The following is a 21936-nucleotide window of genomic DNA, read 5'->3' as shown; positions in this document are numbered from 1 at the left end:
ATCACATTTTCTAAAAGGAGATATCATAATTAACTGAACGTCGTTAATAAATGCTCTTTAAAAATATTTCTTGCCATAACTACTGAGTGAGAACGTTGTGCTCCAATTCCTTAAGTTAAGCCTGTTTTGCATCTCATTTAAAAAAGGGAGCGGCATCAAATGTGAAGAAAGTGGACTTGAAAATTTTTGACTTGACAGTATTTTAACTTTATATTGCATTACGTTTACTAAAGCAGAGGTCTTCAATTTGATAAAAGCAGCTTTACCTCATACGCTATACCAAACAGTGTCAAACTCGGAAGCATGTGTGCAGTATTTCTAACGATTCTGTTTATATTTGCAAAATTTTCAATATTTTGAAAACAGACTGCATTCATCAATAGTGAGGACATAAATATGATGGAAGTGGTCCTAAAAGCAGTATTTCAAATTATTGCATCAAGTATAACTTTTTTTATGACTCTGTGGCATATTTAACTTGAAGTTTTTGTTCAAATTCCCCACAATATGTCGTTATAAGTGCATGTCGTATCACATCTACACTTAAATTTGATTGAAATGGTCTTCAAGAATGATTCATACAGATGAAAGAAGACGATACAGATTTTTTCCAAATGTGTCTTCAAAGCCACAATCTTAAATTTTATGTATGGAAATGTATGGCTCACATAGTATATCAAACATAATGTAAATTGCCTTACTCTTAGGCACAACGGAAGATAGTTTAAATTCCCCCAAAACATGACCACATTTTTTAAGTGGGTGTTACATCACATTTACGAATAGAGAGGTCTTCAATTTCTTTAAAGTGGCCTTAAATCAAATCAAAAATATTGCAAAATTTCAAATTCCCACCAAATTTGACTTTTCGAGCCCCGGCGGCATCACATTGCATGAAACAAAAAGCTCTTACATTGGGTTTGAGCTGTAGAAATTGAATGTCATTACAAATTGTTACAACTGTGATATTACCCCAAAAGATGAAGGAATTGCTGGGTTGACTTGAAGCACTTCACCGAGTGAAGCACCCCCAGCCTCAGCAGCTTTAAGACCCCCAGCATCTCCTTGCTTATTTGTTTTGGACTTTCACCTGTCTGTTTCCTGTGAGGGTACCCAGCCCCCAGCACCCCGCTGCCCACGGCTCCACGCTTCATTACAAGCCCACAACCGCGTTCACCGCGGGTGGTCCCACATTTGGTCGCAGCCCTCCTGTGGTCCCCACTTTTTTCTCTCTCTTAACCTAACAGGAAACGCCATCCAAAACATTAGGTGCAGCTGCCATAACTAATAATATCCATCACCGCAACATGTACCATGAAACATGCAGCATGAAATTGAGTAGGGATGTTTTACATGAGTAGAAAGTCTCAAAAACCCACGTCTGGAAATACTTGGCAAGACTCATTTCTTCCAAAGACAAAACCTTTGACATTTTGTTCAACTGCTACCAAATTTGAATGGCAATTACTGATGAGCGATGCAAAACTGCAAAAACATTTTGAAGTTTTTTCTCATTGCAAGTGGGATGAGCACGGCGATGAGGTTTCCTGACTCTCCCTAAAACACCAAACTCTTCATGACTCAGGGTCACTCAGGTCAGGGCTGCTGCATGTGACGCTCCTACTGGGTGTTTATCCTGTGTAGAATCACATTTTTGCATCATTTCCTCACACTGCCAGAATAATCATTTGGCAAAAGCACTAGCTGGCATTCCTCTCAAGTAATTTATTCCCGTATCTCTTGTGAGAAATTCGGATGTGCACGGATTCCACAGTTTATCGGCCGGTTGATCCCCATCCTGCTCGTGGGCGTCTTTAATGGATAGATCAGGTCTTGTCCGAGCCGACGTGCCTGCGCAACATTCCTTACGCTTGCCCGAGCTTCCTGCCTGCGAGCAAGTCCTGGACTGTGCGGCCTTGAACCGAGGCCAAAAAGATTCGCTAATCTTATCCAGACAACGTGTCATTCAGCAGTGTAATAAGCATGCCGTTCTTGTGAGCATCATCAACATTGATAGATCTGGTATAATTAGCCTTTTTAAAATGTGATTACCGTCACTCGGGGGAGGGGGGCAAGGAAGGCAAGCTAAAATGTGGAGGGCCGAATGCAGGGAATTCCAAATCAAAGGCAAAAGCAAACTAAACAATGTCCCCAAACTGATAAAGTAACAAACACTTGAATAAACGTAAAACTGGAAAGAGGAAAACAAAAACTGAGACAAGACAAGTGATGATGACAATGAAATGACAAGGACCCAAAGAAACCGGGAAACTAAATACAAATTGATGAGACGATGAGGAACACCTGGAAAAGACACGAGTGGTGATTGGTCGAGATGAGAAAAGATGGACACAATAACAAAATGAGCACAAAAAAACAAAACAAAAAACAAAACACGCAGAACATTAGACATAGGAAACACAACCAAAAGCAAAACACAGATCATGACAAACTCGCCACTAAATCACAGTTCATCTATTGCTCTGCCCATATGTGGCAATATTTACAATGTTTTAAAGTACCTTTCAATACGTTTTAAAGTGTGAGGGAAGGTTACTCTAATGCTGAAACTGTAAAAAAAAACAAAAACTTTTTATATCTTGGATTTTCAGAAGTCATGGTTAGCAATGAGCATGGCGATCATCTTACTTATCTAACAGTATTGTACATTTGGAGGTAATAGCAAAGTGCAGTCAGAGAGATGAAGCCTCTTCTCAGCGGTGTCAAGTTGACTTCATTTCTATAAATTTGCTGTGTTGAAAGCAATTAGCGCTGTCCTGTTTGCAGGGTCCTGTGTTTAAAAAAAAAAGGAAAAAAAGCAAAAGCAGATAAAGTCTAGATGGCTGTGTTGTTGCAGTTGTGCAGGATCTCTGCATAAAAAGAGGTTAAACGAACCGATGAAAAGTTGTTCACAGATGTGAATTTGACAGGTGACACTCACGTCTAACACCTTGTTGTGTTGAAAGCAATTGTCACTGTTTTGTTCGTTGGGTTCTATGTAAATGGCCAGAGGTTGGGAGAGCAGTCAAATTTTGTACTCAAGTGACAGTATTGCTACCTAAGAATAAAAGGACTCAAGTGAAACTTTACAAACTAGAACTATTTTTAAATCAGAGCACGAATATCAAATTTAAAGAAATAAGATGTGGGAGCCATCACACACTTGTCACCATTTCAATTTTTAACTGCCACAAAACAACAATGCATGCACTGAGCCCTACAGAAATATTTGCTTTATATGCTTAAATCACTTCATGCAGAAGCTGCACTCTGAACAGAGTCGGTGATTTTTTTCGTGTGTGCTAATTTTGCCACATGAACTGCCAAAGCACCAAAAATATTAGCATCTTCCCGCATGATGTTTTTTTCAACTTCAAAGTGGGCTGAAATATCCAACTTTGGGTAGTGACAATTCAAGAGCTCAATTTTTTGGTCTGGAAAAGTACAACACATTTTGAAGTACCAGTTTATCAAAAATGTTACTTGAGTAAATGTAGCGTGTTATACGACCCATCACTGGCTATTGTGGCAGTGATGCAGCAATTGTGTGGGAGCTCTGTATAAAAAAGCTGAAGGGGATCGTTTAAAATTCTGGAGAGGGATGTGAATTTAACACATGACGCTCGTTTCTCCCACCCCGTTGTGTTGAAAGCAATTGGCTCTGTCTGATCCAGTGTTTAACCATGCCAGAAAATCCTCGTACTGATGTCATGGAACAATTTGATTGGGAGACGTTTCTTCAAAAGCGGATACAGTCGCGGCGATATCCCGCTTCACTGGATTTTCTGTAAAAGGCAAAGGAGGATAAATGCCAGCGCTTTTGTCATGACCGTAGTGCTTCAATTTTGTAGGATCTCCATGTGAAAAAGTATTGTCGCCAACATTGTTCCTTGCTGTAGTATACTGTATTAGACACTAAACCGCTTGAATGTCAGACTAAAGAAGAAGTGTGTTCCTAGATTGTTGGCTTGGTCCTTGGTAAAAGGGTGTCCAAATGTGGACCAGTCAGGAACAGGAACTAGTGGGAGGCACCTTGCAGCTGACAAACAGCACTGCGACAGATTTATCGAGGCTTCCAAGGCGAGGGCTAATCATTTGGCCAAATACAGAGATCCAAATAACCTTCAGGAGCACCAATGCTGTCCTTTCTCCCGCCTCCCTCAGAACACCCACCCACCACCACCACCACCCCACCCTCGCCGCAGTCCCCGCTGTCTCCGCAAAATTGCCTTCTGGAGTTAGTGAGCGGGAACAGTTAAGATTTACAAACAATGATGAAGCTTGTCATGCGTCTTTCTCCATCCGTCACGGCGGGCCGGGCGGCGCTGCCGGGGAGAGCCGTGGCGGTGTTCTTCATAAAAGCCAGCTTCGTGTGAAATACGCGCCCCCCCCGGCCCGCCCGTTTACTGCGCCGCACTCGTCAGCAGCCTCACTACCGTAAATCGCTGAGCGGGGATGTGACAGCGCAGTCCATCAAGGCTCCCCCCCCCCTGTCCCCCCCAACATCTCCATGTACACACACACACACACACACCCAGTCAGAATGTTTGTCCACACATACACCCTCCCCCCAGGATCCAAAGCATAGAGCGGTGGTGGTGGTGCTGGTGGCAGGGCGGGGGGGTCTTGCTTCATGTTCCGTCTTGCCCCCGTCCTTGTGGAGACTTTGTAAAAGTTAGCCAGCTCAACTTTTTGGATCAATCCAGGTTTGAAAGCAAAGATTCAAACTCAGGTTTGTACGTGTGCGTCGATATTGGTGCTGCTTTGGTTATTTGGATGTCAGGAGCGAAGGCATTTAAATGCAAATTAGAAAGGTGCTAATCGATAGACCCGCAGCAGCTCCCCAAGACTTCCGCGACTATCTTTCTGAGATGATTTTTAGTTGACAGCCCGTGTCACTGTACATTGTGCCTATTACCGCGCTTTCCCCCGTCAAGCTTCAAAACAATACAACACTAGTCTTCGTTTCAGATTGCCATCCTCTCTCACCCAATTTTTTTTTTTCAAATCCTGACACACCTCCTGTTGTGGATGGCATTTTCCTGACTTTCTCATATTTAAATGGGGGTTGTCATCCTGCTGCAGAGAGGAAGTATCAGACCTGTAACCTGATACAATAGTACCTTGATTTACACAATGACCCAGCTTACATTTATTTTAAAGTTACGAGTCATCACGATTCCGATTTAGTTATTTATTTTTTTAGCTTTCTGTTGCCAGGCAAAATGTGATTTATTAACGAGTTGCATATACAGTATGACGCTGCTTCACATAAGTCAAATAAAAATTGAATAATTAAACTACAGTAATGCCACAGTATTGAAACATTTCAACCGACTATTGTATGAAACAGTTAAATACAAAAGTAGAAAATGAGGACGGCTGTGAATATGCTCAGTCATCCATTTCATTTCATTCTCAGAGCTTTGAATCGATTTCGACTGGACTCTTCTGGTTTCCTTAGAAGACGTTACGGTTGTCATCCAGGCAGGCTTCATCGGTTCATGCACAAGTTAGAAAAGCTGTCCTAACTCGTTAACTAACTGAGGAATCTCTAGGCCAGTCAACACCATGGAATCTCTGTGTGAAAAAATCCACACACTCAGTTTGTGACCTGTAAGTAAGAGTGAGAGAGTCATTCTGGTTCCCGCTGGGGCCTGTTAGACCCTCGAGGGGCTTCAGATAATCTTTGCTGCCCTGCTGTGCTGCTAAGTGCTAAATGTAAGTGTAATTGTTTGTTGTAATGGCTTGTATGACAGCGCTATTAACAGCACCCTGCAGGCACAGCGAGACATTAAATGCTTGCCGTGTGCTTTATGTACTCATCGGCAGCCCAACCAAAACGAAAACCCGCTGAGGACGACAGTGAATCTTTTTATTGCAGGGGATAGTCCAAACCCACCCACAACAGAGAGACCATCCATCCATTTTCTTTGCCGCTTATCCTCACGAGGGTAGCGGGGAGTGCTGGAGCCTATCCCAACTGTCAAGGGGCAGGAGGCGTGGTACACCCTGAACTGGTTGCCAGCTAATCGCAGGGCACACGGAGACAGACAACAGTCACACTCACAATCACACCTAGTGGCAATTTCGAGTGTCTAACCAATGCATGTTTTTGGGATATTGAAGGAAACTGAATTGCCCGGGAAAATCCCACCCAGGCACGGGTAGAATATGCAAACTCCACACAGGCGGGGCCGGAATTTGAACCCCGGTCCACAGATCTGTGAGGCCAACGTTTTATAGCTGTGCCACTGTACCGCCCGATAGAGAGACCATTTTTAGATAATTCCATTCCTTCATCACGCTTTAAACACATACACTTAAAATAACTAAACACCGTTAAACTTATGCAAACATACTCTTGAAAGTATTCATTAATGCTAGTTTTTCACTGTTTTGTGCCCAAAAGTGGCAGTGTGTTCTCACTTCAAAATGTTTTTCTATCATGGTAAGGTTTACAGAAAAACCGGCACATAAAACATAAGAGGATTAAATGCTGTGTATTTATACACCAAAATGTTCATCAAACCACATAATTTAATCTAAAAAAAAAGTCCACTGCCTAAATGCCTAAATATGATGCCAAATACCATAGACAGGCTAATGGAAACGAGCATCCATATTACGATAATTATAAACTTTCAAACAACTGCTAATTTTAGTTGGAAACCTACATCTAAAAATTCCGTCATATTTTTTGACAAATCACTTATTGGTCGCCATGTGAACTGTTATTTTTATGTTTTCTGAACCAATGGAAGGAACTAAAAATAGTTTGCGAAGAACTCTATAAAGTCTCAACTTGCTCAACTGTCTCGAGAAATATGCCAGCTCAAGATTGAAAGTCTGGATGATATTGAGAAAATAGGTGAAAAAACTTAAAGATTACAGTTAAGGTGATGAATTGGGGTTAGTCTGGCACGTTGCTGGTCCTCACACTGAAAGTGCGCAACTTTAAAGTCAGACTTGCCTGCATAGTGTAAAAAGCCGTCCAAAAAAGATTGCATAAAAACTTGCGACAAGGCAGGGGTTCACTGCTCCGTTACAGCTCACTACGCGAGGCATCCTCCATATTTATTCCACCCCTCTCGTGTGTCCTTTACTTTGGCATTTTTCTTGCACTGTCTGTCTGTCCTCAATGAATGTTTTGTTTAAAATGCGACACGGGAGGGGCGAGGGAGCCAAATATCGATCAGCCACCTCAGCTCATTAAGGCGTATCCATAAGGTTTGCTAGACAGACAGGCTATTTTGTGAGTCGATGGGGCGGGCACAGACCCGAATGGAGATTGAACATCGGCGGGGCGAAGATGGTAACCACCGCCCCTTCCCCGCCAGTCGTCTTCCACTCGGGACAGATTGGTTAACAATACGGGGCCAAAGGGCGCTCGCTGCTTAATTAGCCTCTGACCCCGACAGTGATGCCTTCTGTCAGCTGGGTTGTGATGGTTGCATATGAACGCACACCCTGGACTCTCAGCAACCGTGCCAAGTCAGCAGTATTAGAACTAGTTCGGTCCGAAATCCAGCTCACCAGTTTGAGTTGTTCCGTGACCGAAGTGATAAATCAATTTACTTGTTTGCTCCTCATCTTATTTCAGTATTGTGTTTTTGCCTTTCCTCTTTTCTCATTTCGCTGTTGTCTTTCCATCTCCTGTTTCACGTTCAAGTCCCTGTGTTTTCTTTTGATGTTGTGTGATGATGAAAGAGTCACCACAGGACAAGTGGTTCAAAAAGTTGGGGTGAAGGTCTGTCGTGTGAACATCATCCGGACTGGCGGCAGCCACCATGTTTAAAGGGCCCCTGCCTGGCTGCCCTTTGGCTGAGTTTTCCGGCTCATTAAGTTGGACCGGGATGGTTGCTGATGACCACACACACACCCACACACACACAAATGTGTGTCCAGGGACATATTGTGCTCGTATCGTTTTAATGAGAGCCATTTCATCCCAAGCTAACCTTGTCATGTGACAGGCTACTTTTCATTGGGAAGATTGAATTGCTGTTGCGGCGATAACCGCTCGTGCCACGTGAGAGTGGCCCTGGATCGCAACGACACTTCATCTCCGTCTATAGTTTGTCCTGGGCTTTTTCTAATCTATTCCAGAAAGTTCTGTGACTATGTGGACAATGCCCTGATTGATACAAAAAAATAAAAATCATTTCTTTTGTTGCAACACAATTGGGCAAATGGTTAGAGTGTTGGCCTCACAGTTCTGAGGACCGGGATTCAAATCCCGGGCGTTTGCTTGTCCTTCCTGTGTCTGCCCGAGTTTTCTCCGGGCACTCCGGTTTCTTCCCACATCCCAAAAACATGCATTCATTGGACATTCTAAATTGCACTTAGTGGTGAGTGCGAATGGTTGTTCATTTTCTACGTGTCCTGCGACACCAGTTTTTATCCATGTGTCCTTCCATCCTTCCTTCCCTTTCTTAAGATGCTTTTCTGCCTTCCTGACCTCATTCCTTCCACCTCCACGCCCTCGACTTGCTTCCTTCTCTCCTGCCTTCGTTTCCCTTCAGACCACATTCTTCCTCCCTTCATTTCTATGGCTTCCGTCATTGGGTTTTATGATTCAAAATTCCCTTTTGTGTCCTCGACACCAGATTTTCAACGTCATTTCAAAGAATTGCACTCATACGACAGAAGATTGTGATCGCGCTGGGTCCGGTATGTTTGCCCAAGCATTATCTCACCCCCAGGCGGCCCAACAATGTGCACGCTGACACCCCAGGAGAGGGAGATGATCTTGTCACATGTGACCTTTTGTTGGTCAGCATGGCAGGCAACAATTGCACTTTGATGCACTCCCCGACTCTCTTTGGCCAGCACAAGTGGGAGGTTACCAACGCCTCCTTTTATCCCGCCTGACAAAAAGAAAGCGCGAGACTTTCGTGCTTTGAGCGCTGAGTGACGGCCACCGAGCCAGAAGTTCTCTGGAACTTTTCCTCATTCCCAGGGGCGATCTTCTTATTTGCTCTGATGTCACAATTGTCTCATATTTGTGCTTTCTTATTTTAGTTTTTCACTTATATGATTCTAGTTTAATTTGAATGCTTATGCTTTCTGTTGTTTTCATGTTTCAGTTCCATATCATTGCATTTTTTTTATTCTCATGTGCTTTCATCTCAAGCTGTTTCACTGGAATTTTCTTTTTAATTCCTGGTTTTATTGTCATGTTTTCTTCTGTGCTTTCTTTTGATCTTTCAATTTAACACTTTTACCTTTTCTTCTCTGTTGTCTTTCATTTTTTTGTTTTTCTTCCCATGTATGACAGTTTCCGGCAATGGTCTTCATTTCCATGTTCTCGCTTTTATTCAAAGTTGACTGATGGAATTCCAGGAGTTACTAATTATTATTATTTTCACTGGCTTGTTTTCCCCATTGTGTAATGAACGAAAAACATCAGATAGCTATCACTAATTGGCTAAATGGAGCTAATTGACAATGAAAATCATGTTGCATTTGGCTTTCTTAAACAGATGTGACAGCAGACATGTGGATCCCGCCCTTGTTTAACACCCCGGCTGCAGTTTGCAACACAAACGTCCCTTTTAATGACGGAGGCGCTCGTTTGAAAGAGGTGACAAAGTACAGACGCCCCCCCCCCCCCAAAAAAAAAAGTCATCGTCCCGAGCCAATCGGGAAGTTAATGAGGAGAGAAATGACCCCACAACACTCTTGGGGGAAGGACGGCAGGGAGGGATCATTGGCCAATCGCATTGCAGGATTCTAGGAAACGGTGAACATTGGCGCTCGTTAATGTAAATGTACAGACGGATTTGATATTGTAACATGATTCAAATATTTACTTATGGGCAGCTTTATTTTTGTTTTAAAAATGTAATCTACAATAAAACAGAATGAACAAAGGCTTCATTAATTTCTTCATGGGGCTTGTTTATCTTTCTTTTTCCGCTCATGTTGTCTTCTGTCCTATTTTGTCTTGTAATGTTTTATGTACATATTTCCATGGGGTGCATTTTTTGTCTGACATTGTTTTCTTCTCATGTTGGTTTTTTTTTATGCCTTTTCTTCTGGTGCGTCTCATGTTGTCTTTTCTTATTGTGTAGGTATCTGTTTTGTTTGATTGTGCTTTGCTTTTTTCCTTCCATGTTAATGTGTTTTTGTTTCTTGTATTTTTTTTCATAACGTTTTCATTTCAGGTTGTGTTTTCCTTTTTCTTCTAAAGTGTTCTTCCACAGATTTTTTCTGACTTCTCAATTCCGTAGGTTTCTTCCCATTTCTTCCCATCTTAGATTTGTGCACATAGAGAACTTGAGTTTACGGAGACGAAAATAAGTATTTGAACACCCTGCTATATTGCAAGTTCTCCCACATAGAAATATTGCAGGGGTCTAAAATTTTCATCGTAGGTCCATGTCCACTGTGAGAGAAATCATCTAAAAAGAGAAATCCAGAAATCACAATGTATGATTTTTTTTAACAATTTATTTGTGTGATGGAGTTAGGGTTAGTAAGTTACTGCTTCACAGTAGGGATGATGTTCTTGGGATGGAACTCATCATTCATCTTCCTCCAAACACCCTTAGTGGAATTATGACCAAAAAGTTCCATTTTGGTCTCATCTGACCACAAAACTTTCTCCCATGACTCCTCTGTATCATCCAAATGGTCACTGGCAAACTTAAGACGGGCCTTGACATGTGCTGGTTTAAGCAGGGGAACCTTCCGTGCCCTTCATGATTTCAAACCATGACGTCTTAGTGTATTACCAACAGTCACCTTGAAAACGGTGGTCCCAGCTCTGTCCTGTCGTGTAGTCCTGGGCTGATTCTTCACCTTTGAGGCCCCACGAGGTGATATCTTGCATGAGGCTCCACTCCGATTGAGCTTGACCGTCATGTTTAGTTTCTTCCATTTTCTTATGATTGCTCTAACAGTGGACCTTTTTTCACCAAGCAGCTTGGCAATTTCTCCGTAGCCCTTTCCAGCCTTGTGGAGTTGTACAATTTTGTCTCTGGTCTCAGGTCTTTGGTCTTGTCCATGTTACAAGTTTGAGTCTTACTGATTGTATGGGGTGGACAGGTGTCTTTATGCAGCTAACGACCTCACACAGGTGCATCTGATTCATGATAATACATGGAGTGGAGGTGGACTTTTAAAGGCGGACTAACAGGTCATTGAGGGTCAGTATTATAGCTGATAGACAGGTGTTCAAATACTTATTTGCAGCTGTATCACACAAATAAATCATTACAAAAAATCCTACATTGTGATTTCTGGATCTTTCTTTTTAGATGATCTCTCTCACAGTGGACATGCACCTACGATGAAAATTTCAGACGCCTCCATGATTACTATGTGGGAGAACTTGCAATATAGCAGGGTGTTCAAATACTTCTTTTCTTCACTGTAACTGCGTTGTCAAGGCGGCACAGTGAGCAAGCAATGAGCATATCTACCTCACATTTCTGAGTTTGGGGGTATACATCTGGAGTGATGGATGCATTGTTAGTTATACTGACGTATGTGCGTGTGTATGCAGCCATGTCTGCCACCAGCATCGGCACCGTCCAGGACTCGCTGGCCTTCAACTCGGTTGCGGACATCAAGTCGGAGCTGGATGCCGAAGATGACGAATCCGACGGCCTTGTCATCGATGAAGACGCGGGCAAATGAGCACCGACTTTTTGCACTACATTTTGAAGTCCAGTTAGTTAGCGGCTCCATCAATCGTTCAAAACAAAATTTGGAGCTATAACTTCACTTTTCACATGTTTGTTGCTGCAGTAATCACCATTGACTAATGGCACATTTGAACAAATTTACATTTTTTTTTAACTTTAAGAAATTGTCCTTTTTTCGTTTGTAATTCTCATTTTTGTTCATTTTATATTCATGTGGGGGTTTTTCCCCAAGTTGTTATCTTCAGCTTTTCATGTTTCCTTTTTGGGTTTCCTGTCTTCTTTTCAGGTTGGGTTTCAGTGTCATGTTGTTTGCTTCTCACATTTGTTGTTCCCTTTTTTCTTATGTTTGGGTGTGTTTTTCCTCATTGTAGTTTTCCTTCACATGATGTGTCTGTCCCATTCTTTTGTTTTTCTGGCATCCAAAGGGAATCCTACCCAGATGCCCCAGCCACCTCAATTGGCTCACCATAAAAGTTAGCTGGAATTGACTCCAGCACTCCCGACTCCCCATCACAAAAGACCGATACAGCATCTGCTCTTGCTCTTCTTTTCTCATTTCTGAACAAGATCTCGAGATTTTTGAACTTCTCCACTTGGAGCAGGATCTCATTCCTAAATCCTTTTCCGACTGCAGACCAGCGATGCAATATTGAGGTTAGCAAAACGGACCGTCTCAAGTACTTGTGCCCAGAAATTGAGTCCACGAAAGGTGCAAAGGGCAGTCTTGGCAAAGTCCGACCCTCACCCCTTAAACCGCTGCCCCCCACGACACAAACTCGTTGCTTTCTTCTTATCGTGTGTTCTCTACTCACATTTGTTTTCTTCCCCCGTTGTTGTCCTTTATTCCATGTTTGTTTCCTTTTTGATTTGTTTTCTTGAGGCTTTTGTCAGTTTTTTTTAGCATTTGCAGTTTTCTTGTCAAGATCTTGTTTTTCTTTTCACATTTTTATTTTGTTTTATTTTCTTTTATAGTTCTTGTTTTATTTTCACGTTTTCTTGTGAGAACTATTTTCTTCTCATGTCTCATTTTCTTGCACTTCATTTTAATGCTTGTTTTTCTTTCTTGTCCAAATAAAGGCTTCATTGATCAAACTGGCAAATCAAGAAAATTCAATTTAACATCTATCCTGAGTATCCGACTACTTTATTAACAACTAAAAAAGGAGCGCAAAAAAATGGTTTACTCTTCAAAAACCAATTAGTGGCCTAAATTATGTCTCATTTGGTTATATATGCTAATAACTTTTTTTAGGGACATTTTGCTAGAAGTCATGTGCAGCTAATCCCAAAGAATCGTAAACTCTTTTCTGCGGTTGTGTTCCCCTCCCAAACATTCTTCTTAATGTTCTAAACATAAAAATGTTGAAGCGTCTCGTGGAGATTCCTCATGTGAAGTGTTTTCTCGGGTTTATGTGGCTACAAGTCAAATAATGGAGAGTGGCAGAAAAACAAAGAAGAAGTGTTTTCTTTGTGCTAACACTCAGTGGGTCGCGCCCCATCTGCTGGAATCAATAACACCAGCGTCTTGTTCTATTTTTTTTTTCATGAAACATACTTACTCTTAATTTCATCCCCGAGTGGTTTTAGAGAGAAGAATGCAGGGTTACCTATAAGCGCCGCACCGCCATAAATCAGCGGCGGCGCTAGTATCGATTGGTGCTGATATATCACACAAATTTACTGTCACTTCTGTTTTCAATTAAAGATACAATCAGTCAGATAATGACTTAATTGGATTTTACACGAGATTGACTTTTATGGCCTGCGCTTTTACGACTTTAGTTAAGAGACGCCATTTTATCAAGGGGAGAACAAAGTGTCTCGCCATTGCTTTTTTTTTTTTTTAACTCAGCGAGCGCGAGACGACGCCCTCTGGTGGGTGTTTGTTTCACCTTCAAAAGTCAGACTAAACTTTCTCATGCTATCATCTAATGCTAGTATCTCAAGGATTTTGGGATGATAAGAATCAAACAGGAAATGGCTCTTGCTGCAACACACGAAAGTTTCTTAAAAAAAGGAAAACCTCACATCATGGACATAAATAGATCCGAACACAATCAATTTTATTATATGTTTTTATTTATTAATTTTAAAAATATGAAGTTGCTTTTTGCCTTTGTTCAATTTTTGTCTGATTCTCCTGACGCTGTCTGGGTGTGTGCATCCGTGTAAATGAGTCGATTGAGACGCGTGGATAATATTTGTCCCCCCTGGGGAGACTTAAATCAGCCACCCGGTGACAACAAGTCCCACCCCTCAATCAGCGCCTCCTAATCACCGCTATCCTCACCTCGTCACCCACCTTCATTTTGTTGGGGTCCCCAAAGCCTTTCCCTGCCATTTGGAATCACATCAACGATCAGGCGGGGAAGATTTTAGATAACAATTTTTTGTTGTCGCAAGTGTAGAAACCGTAAGACATGTTACAACAGTAGTCATATGATTATTATGGAAATCGCAGGGATGAGAATGACCAATTTGGAAAAACACTGAAAATGTCTGCCTTCGGGTGGGGGGTGCCCCCCTTTGGGCACGAAAGTTTTTCATAAAATACACTTCTAAATGGTGACCTCTGGTTACTTCTAACAGTGTAAATACAGGGCAATCATAATATTTTGAAAGCTTAAAATATGAGTCCAAACAACCAAAATAATTTTGCCAAACGTCAGACATAAAAATGTAGACTGAATGTCAAATAGACTACTGCACTTACAAGTTATACTTCAGAAATAAGTACACAAGTAATTTGTGTACACACATATATATATATATATATATATATATATGAGAGAGTGAGAGAGATCATGACATATAAAAGTAAGTGAGCGATAAAATGTGTGATCTACAGGGCTAGTGCTACAGATAGGACTAATCATATTAACAGTTGTCAATTATATAATATTTGAGAAATTTACGTCCAACTTACCTTTGTGTTTCCTGTTTTGGATATGCTTATTTTTTTATATTTTTTGCTCCCATCAGCACAGCACTTTGCCGGGAACGTCCACTTTTTGTATGTGTTCGGTTAGACATGTTGATACAGTTTTCGTTCCTATCTGCACGGTTACACTTTTTTCAAGACATGCCCATCTGGAATTGTTTTTTTACCCCGTGGTTTTTAGCAATTTCCCTGGCACGATCTTCATCTTTTCGCTCCAAGACTTTTGCCATCCTGGAAAACCTGCAGACCGCTGGATAACATATGCGTACGAATGTCTATAACTTATATCTATGATGTAGTAAGTGTTAACATCAGAGTGAAAATACCGATGAAATACAGCCAAAATGCTGCTGGAAATCGGAATGTTGTCGTTATTATAAACACCAAATTTAATGCAAACAGCAATGCCGTGAACAGATAGCAATGCCGTTTTCAGCTGTGACTAATTTCATGACGAGCGTTGCTGATAGATGCTGGCGACCGGTCTTGATCTCGCCCAGCGTCCAGCCGTAACTCGGAATTCCGCAAACGCATGGAAATTTCACATTCCTGTTATCGGGAGTCCATTTTGTGTAAAGAAATGACATAACAACTTCCACCATTTGAAGAATCCCGGACTTGTTTGAAATTTCGTCCGGACATATTTTGAGGTCTCAAAAAGACGACATGTCCGGATGGTCATCAGACATTTGCATGTTAACCGACCCCCCATGCTAGCTAGCTAAAACACATTCTTTACATAAAATTATATTTTCAAATTATGTTGACATAACATGACTTTTATCATTTGTGAGTGTTTATTGGACACATTTGAGTCGGTTCGTTTTTTTTTTGTTTGTTTTTTGTTTTTTTAATCTATCAGTGTCATGCTTCGTTGCAGAAGGAAGGAAGCTACATGAGGTGTTTGAAGTATGAGCTAAATTAGCTTACCTACTAGTTACCAATCATTTGTGAGCTCTGCCACGATGTGTTGAATAAATCTTAACCTTACTGAATTGATCTGTTGCAGATGCAATCCTCAACGAACATCCGTCACGGACATCAAATGCTTGGTCAAGTGCAGATTATCGTCTCTGTGAGCCAAGGGTAAAGGTACGAGTTCCCCACAACTGCGAATAAGCGAATGCGCAGTAAGACAATAGCAGCGCAAGTAGACAAAGCATTGCATCCATTGCGTCGTATGCCAAAGTGAATGCGAAAATTTCCATTTGTTTTCCAAAAAGACTCACAAAGCGAATCCCAATTGCCACTAGCTTGCTTGTCAAAAATAAGAAAATTTTAAAAATTATAAAATAATTAAAAAAAATAGCCAAACGACGGTTGTGTGCCTTGGAACACTCATAATGGATCATTCATATAGCAGTGAACAGCAGTGAATAATAAAAAAAAAATCATCCATCTATCCATTTTCTTAGCTGATTATCCTTACAAGGATGGCAGGAGTTCCGGAGCCTATCCCAGCTGTCAACGGGCAGGAGGAGGTTGCCAGCCAATCGCAAGGCACAAAGAGACAAACAGCCACACTAGCAATATAAGGGCAATTTAGATTGTCCAATTAATATTGCATGTTTTGGGGATGTGGGAGGAAACCAGAGTGCCCAGCGAAACCCCACGCAGGCACGGGGAGAACATGCAAACTCCACACAGAGGGGGCAGGGATTTGAACCCCGGTCCTCAGAACTTTACGTTCCATTCAATAAATCTATATTTCACTCTTGTTTTAAAATATTGTTGTCAAAAGTTTTTCCATGTCCTTTATTTGATTTACTTGAAAGTTGAAAATAATCTACAAATAAAATCTAAAAGTATAATTATTTAAGACATAAATTGTATTTAAAAAAATTTTCCACATTTTTCAATTTTGCTTTTTTTATTATTCCAAAATCCAATTGATATATTTTTATATACATAATATATCACTGACTTAGTAAAAAAATAGTTTAAAAACTAAGTAAAACATAATAATACCATTGTAATATTTCTTCATTTTTATTTAAATAAATCATCAAAACTACTCTTTATATATGTTTTCTACAATTTATGATTTACTTGGCTTATGCATGGGTCAAAAGGTTTATCAAACATAAGAATTTCGCACATTTCTTTTCAAAATCAACCGCATTTAATTTGACATTATTTGGAATATTTTCACCGCGTGTATTAATTTTTTTAAATCCTTGATTTACACAAACGTTTAGAAAATGTAAAACGTGCCAAATAAAATTTCGTTCTTTTTTCCCCCACTTCCCCAAAGTCCAGTGACCAAAGTCGTGCCGTACCTGCCTGGACAGCATCGATGTATTTTTAGTGTCCCGCAGGGCCGCCTCGTCACCTTGAAAAGGTGCTGGGCCATTTTCCAATTAAAAACTGAACGCCCCCCCCCTCCCCCCACTTGCTTGCCATCCCATTATGTGCTTCACTAAACTGGCCTCCATTAGAAGATCGCAGCCGATGTGAAAAACATCCTCGTTGTAAAAGTTGCGGATGATTTCCCAATTAATCGCTTTTTTGTTTCTGGGCTTTTAATAGCCGATTGTTGGTTTTGGTGGTGGGGGGTGTGATGAGACAATGTATACGTTTTCATTACAGATCTGGCTCAGCCCCCCCCCCCAAAAAAAAACAAAAAAACAAAACAAAACTAGTAATTCTTTGGAATTATTATGGTTTTTATTCTTCATTTCTCAATGGATGACATATGGCGTCATCCTCATTAAACACTGTTAGAACTGACGCATTTTTAAAAACAACATTTTAAAAGTGCATCTTTTCTTCACATTTCCAAGACATACTTGGGAATAAAAACATTCTATTCACCCCAAACACCAAAGAGTTTTTTTTTAAACTTATGTAACCTATATCCTATTTATAAAAGGTAAAAAGCGCATATGCGCTTTGCACCTTTCCCATGAGGCAGTCCTTATACCAGCTTCTGACAGCCTGGTCATTGTTAAAAAATGAAATCAAATAAATCACTGAGAACATCACACTTGTTTTTAATTTGGGGCTTGCCATCTATAAAATACTAAAAACTGCTTGAGCGCACTTTTCCTGCGTCGCTTCTCGTGTCGCGTGCACGTTTTGATTGAGAACTTGGTGCCAAGCGTGTTGTAAAAATAATTATAACAATAAAATAACTGACCCTTGACAAGAAATTATTTCATTTTCTATCAATCTAAAAATTCAAATGCACATTTTTCTGTCACTAACTGGCCTAAAAAAATGCTAATTAATATTAGTCACGTTCACGTTTAATGACCAGCCGAGTGGTTGTTAAAAGAAATAGAAAGATGAAAAAAAAATTACTCACTCGCGACACTAAGCTCTTTGGGGAGGGGGGGGGGGCGTGGATTCGCTCTAAACAAAATATAAAAAGTGCGTAGTTGCCTCTAGGTTAGATGCACATTTTGATTGACAGGCGGTGTGTGGGCGTGTGCTGAGAGGGACCCCCCCCCACACCCCCCTTTTTGCACTTTGCCCACGCCCCTCGGTCCCGGTCCCGTTCATCTCGCTCCCTTTCCTCTTCTCTCGCGCTCTGGTTGGGGGGGCGTTCAAGCATCGCGCGTCGGCAATGAACGGCTACGGTTCTCCGTACTTGTACGTGCACGGCGCTCCGGTGTCTCAACCGCCGCGGGCGCCCCTCCAGCGGACCCCCAAATGCGCCAGATGCCGCAACCACGGCGTGCTGTCGTGGCTCAAGGGCCACAAGCGGTACTGCCGCTTCAAGGACTGCGCCTGCGACAAGTGCATCCTCATCATCGAGAGGCAGCGGGTGATGGCTGCGCAGGTGGCGCTGCGCCGGCAGCAGGCCAACGAGAGCCTGGACAGCCTCGTCCCGGAGGCCCTCAGGGGGGCGCCGGCCGGGGAGCCCGAGCCGTGCGGGTGGCCCGCCGCGGGGGAAGCGCCAGGTGAGCGCGAGAAGATCTCAATACTGTACTGTACGGATTTATTCAACGCGCCACATTCGGGACCTTTTTCATCGGGATTAGAATCATACTTGTTTGTTTGTTTGTTTGTTTTTTGGAAGAGAGGCGCCTTCCGTCAGAACTGTCAACTATTCCTCAACCATTTGTAAAAGACCAAAATGTCTTCTTCTTACTATTACTTTATGATCAAAGTTTTAAAATGTTTACCTATACGGGTGAAGATTATGATGACCAAATAACATTATAAGCGTTATTGTGGACATAAAGCCCCCCCCCCGAACATTTTAAATTGTTTTATGCAAAACATTAAATTTGTGTATTTCATGATTTAAAAAAAGGGATATGATCATTGCAAATGCTAAAATTATATTGGAAATGTGTGCGAAAATACACGTTTTCACACATATGACCTTAGCCTTTCATCTCAACAATGTACAAAATATAGAATTATATATAAATAATTTGAGTGTACAGTGCGGCGTAAAATTGTGCCAAACAAAATATGCGTTCATCTAAAATGACACGCTGTGGCGACCCCTAACGGGACAAGCCGAAAGAAAATGAAGAAGAAGTGTGGCTTAAACGAGTACATTTCATGTTATATCAACATTCAAATCAATCAGTCGAGACATCATATATATCATTTAAAATTCCCACCTCGTTGCACGTTATAACAGTTTTTCATTCACGCGGAAATTAAAAAAAATATGATAGCGATCGGGTGGTGAAAATGATAAAGTTATTTTCATAGTTCTCGCAATTTTGAGATAAAATGTTGCCGGGCAACATTTTTTTTTTTGGTTACACAGAAATGATGACCAAACAGCTTTGCAAAGAACACATTTGAGTGGAACAAAAACGCTATAGGAACTAAATGATGATGATTATTATTTCATTATTTTGCTGTAACGACTCGCGCGCAGGTTAATTCAATTCTGTGGTGTATTTAGAGATGAAAAAGGATATAAAAGTTGTATATGTAACAACAATACAAAATATTCTGCAATGTAAAAACAATCGTATGCAATTTTACGCCGGATGTGTAATATTGGGATATAATGTGTAGAACTAATATGTATTCATTCAGTCAAAATGTGCATGAGAAGTTAATGTTAAAAAATAGATTGCACCATAAAAAAACAACATATAAAAAGTGTGATATGCATTATAAATTTAAAGAGAGTACTTTATGTTTTAAAAAACTAAGTTGATATAAACAAGAAAGAATGCTTTGTTAAAACATGGTTTCTTATATAAATCCACGTTGATCCTAGATCCTAGATTGTAGATCCGAGATCGTAGATCCTACACCCTAGATCAGGTCAACGCGAAAGGAAAACCTCACTACAATATATTTTAAGTGCCTGATTCATCCATCTATCCATTTTCTGAACCGCTTATCCTAACAAGGGTCGCGGGGAGTGCTGGAGCACATCCCAGCTGTCAATGGGCAGGAGGTGGGGTACACCATGGACTGATTGGCAGCCAATCACAGGGCACGTCGAGACAAACAGTTGCACTCACAATCAGACCTAGGGGCAATTCAGAGTGTCCAATTAATGTTGCATGTTTTTGGGATGTGGGAGGAAAGCGAAGTGCCTGGAGAAACCCCACACAGGCAAACTCCACACAGGCGGGGCCGCGATTGAACGTGAGTCATTAGAACTGTGTGGCCGAAGATTTACCAGCTGAGCCGCTGTGCCTGATTTACTTTTTAAAAAAATCTAGTTTGAAACAACATAAACCAGCACAAAAGCTCCAAATCCTTTTTTTCCTCTTGTGGCGAGGGTCCCAGGTCCCAGGTCACAGCATTGTGCTGGATTAAATATAAACTAAAAAAACGGCATTGCCTTATGTTTTGCAGACGGTCCAGAGGACAGAAGCAGGGAGGCGTCCGGCGCCGAGAGCCCTGGTGAGCGGGACCACGATCAGGTGAGCTCCCCGGAAGGTTCCAAACCAAACTCCTGCTACACCCCTGACCCCCCGGACGGCCACTTGGAAGAGAAGGAGGCTAAAGCAGAGAGTCCCCAGAAGAGCCCCGCCAGCCCGGAGGGGCAGGGGGTGCTCATTGAAGGTCTGACCGGCTCCGTCAACCTGCCCCTCAGCCTCAGAGCCAACCGCCCCCCCCTGGAGGTTCTCAAGAAGATCTTCCCAGGGCACAAGGCAGCCGTTCTGGAGCTCATCCTCCGGGGCTGCGGAGGGGACCTAGTTGGCGCCATCGAGGTGCTGCTGTCCAGCCGGGGCCCCGAAGGGGGCGCGCGCCCGCACCCAGACCCTCACCCCGACCCCATGGTTCTGCCGCCCAGCGGGCAGCCTTACGAGCACGGCCTCGGCTCTTACCACCCGGTGACTTCCTCCGCCAAGTGGTCCGTGGGCTCTGCCTTTAGGGTGCCAGACTCACTGCGCTTCACTTCCGAGTCACCCTCGGTGGGCGCCCTGGGGGTCCCCCTGCAGCACCCGCGCTATCCGCTAGTGCTTCGCAACTCCCTGACCCGGGGCCCGGGCGGCGCGCTCGTACACAGCGATGTGACCCTGTGGAACACCATGGCCCTGCAGCAGCAGTACCAACTACGCTCCGCCGCCGCCGCCGCCCAATACGTGTCACCCTTCGGTCCGGCCTCAGCTCCTGGGGGATCTGCCTTCCGGGGGGCTTCGCTGCTACACCAGCACCACCTCAGAGTCACCGAGGAGCCCCGCATTGGCATCCAGGAGGGGGAGGGCTGCGGGCCTGGGGCCAAGGGGGGCCTGTACTCGCCCGACGAGGACTACGAGGAGCGTTCGGACTCGTCCGACTCGCGGATCTTGAACTCGTCCGGTTAGGATGCTTTTGCTTTGTCTGGACCGGACCCAGACAAACATTGGAGTGAGCGCCACTCATGAATGTACGAACGTCTACGTGTACGTTTACTTCCTGTCAGCATGTTGTCATGGTTGTGAGCATGTGTTCTGTGTTAATAATAAAAGAGCAACACTGGACATCGAAACCGTGTGAAATGTTGCATTTGTAGAGCTCAGCCACGGCCTCCATTTTGTACACAAAAGAAAATACTGTCATGCAAATAGAAAGCACCTGGTCAGCGTCACGAAACATATTTCAACATTCTTAATTGGGACAAGTGGGCAAACAAAAGCCGAAAATTCAACACTTTACTCACATGGCATCGTAGGGTGGTAGTCATACTTGGAGTAGCAGTACTCGTAGGAATAGTAGTAAATGTTTTACAGTGTGTAATGATACAACAAGCTATAGTAGCAGTAGCACTATTGATAGGTGTCGTTATAAATGGTAGGAGTATAGTAACAGTAGTGGTTGGAGTAGCAATATGAGTGTAGTAGTAATTACTGTTGTAGTTTCAGTAGCATTAGTGACGGTCGTAGTTTTACGAGTAGTCGTACCGTAAGTAGTAATAGCAACAGT

The 21936-nt window shown here is 42.4% G+C and overlaps 1 protein-coding gene across 1 annotated transcript in view; it reads left to right on the top strand.

Annotated features, from left to right (window-relative positions):
- dmrt3a (doublesex and mab-3 related transcription factor 3a) overlaps positions 1–21409 on the top strand; it is a 31479-nt gene extending 10070 nt beyond the window's left edge. The window contains exons 5-8 of the mRNA XM_061816011.1: positions 11513–11638; positions 15605–15687; positions 18149–18500; positions 20383–21409. Of these exons, the coding sequence (XP_061671995.1) occupies positions 11513–11638; positions 15605–15687; positions 18149–18500; positions 20383–21338 (1517 nt within the window). The 3' untranslated portion in view covers positions 21339–21409. The remainder of the gene's footprint in view (positions 1–11512; positions 11639–15604; positions 15688–18148; positions 18501–20382) is intronic.
- Positions 21410–21936: the final 527 nt, after the last annotated feature.

The sequence above is a fragment of the Syngnathoides biaculeatus genome, chromosome 4, assembly GCF_019802595.1.
Source record: "Syngnathoides biaculeatus isolate LvHL_M chromosome 4, ASM1980259v1, whole genome shotgun sequence".
In the NCBI taxonomy this organism is placed as follows: domain Eukaryota; kingdom Metazoa; phylum Chordata; class Actinopteri; order Syngnathiformes; family Syngnathidae; genus Syngnathoides; species Syngnathoides biaculeatus.
The sequence above is the reverse complement of the archived record's forward strand: the minus strand, read 5'-3'. Positions and strand labels throughout refer to the sequence as shown.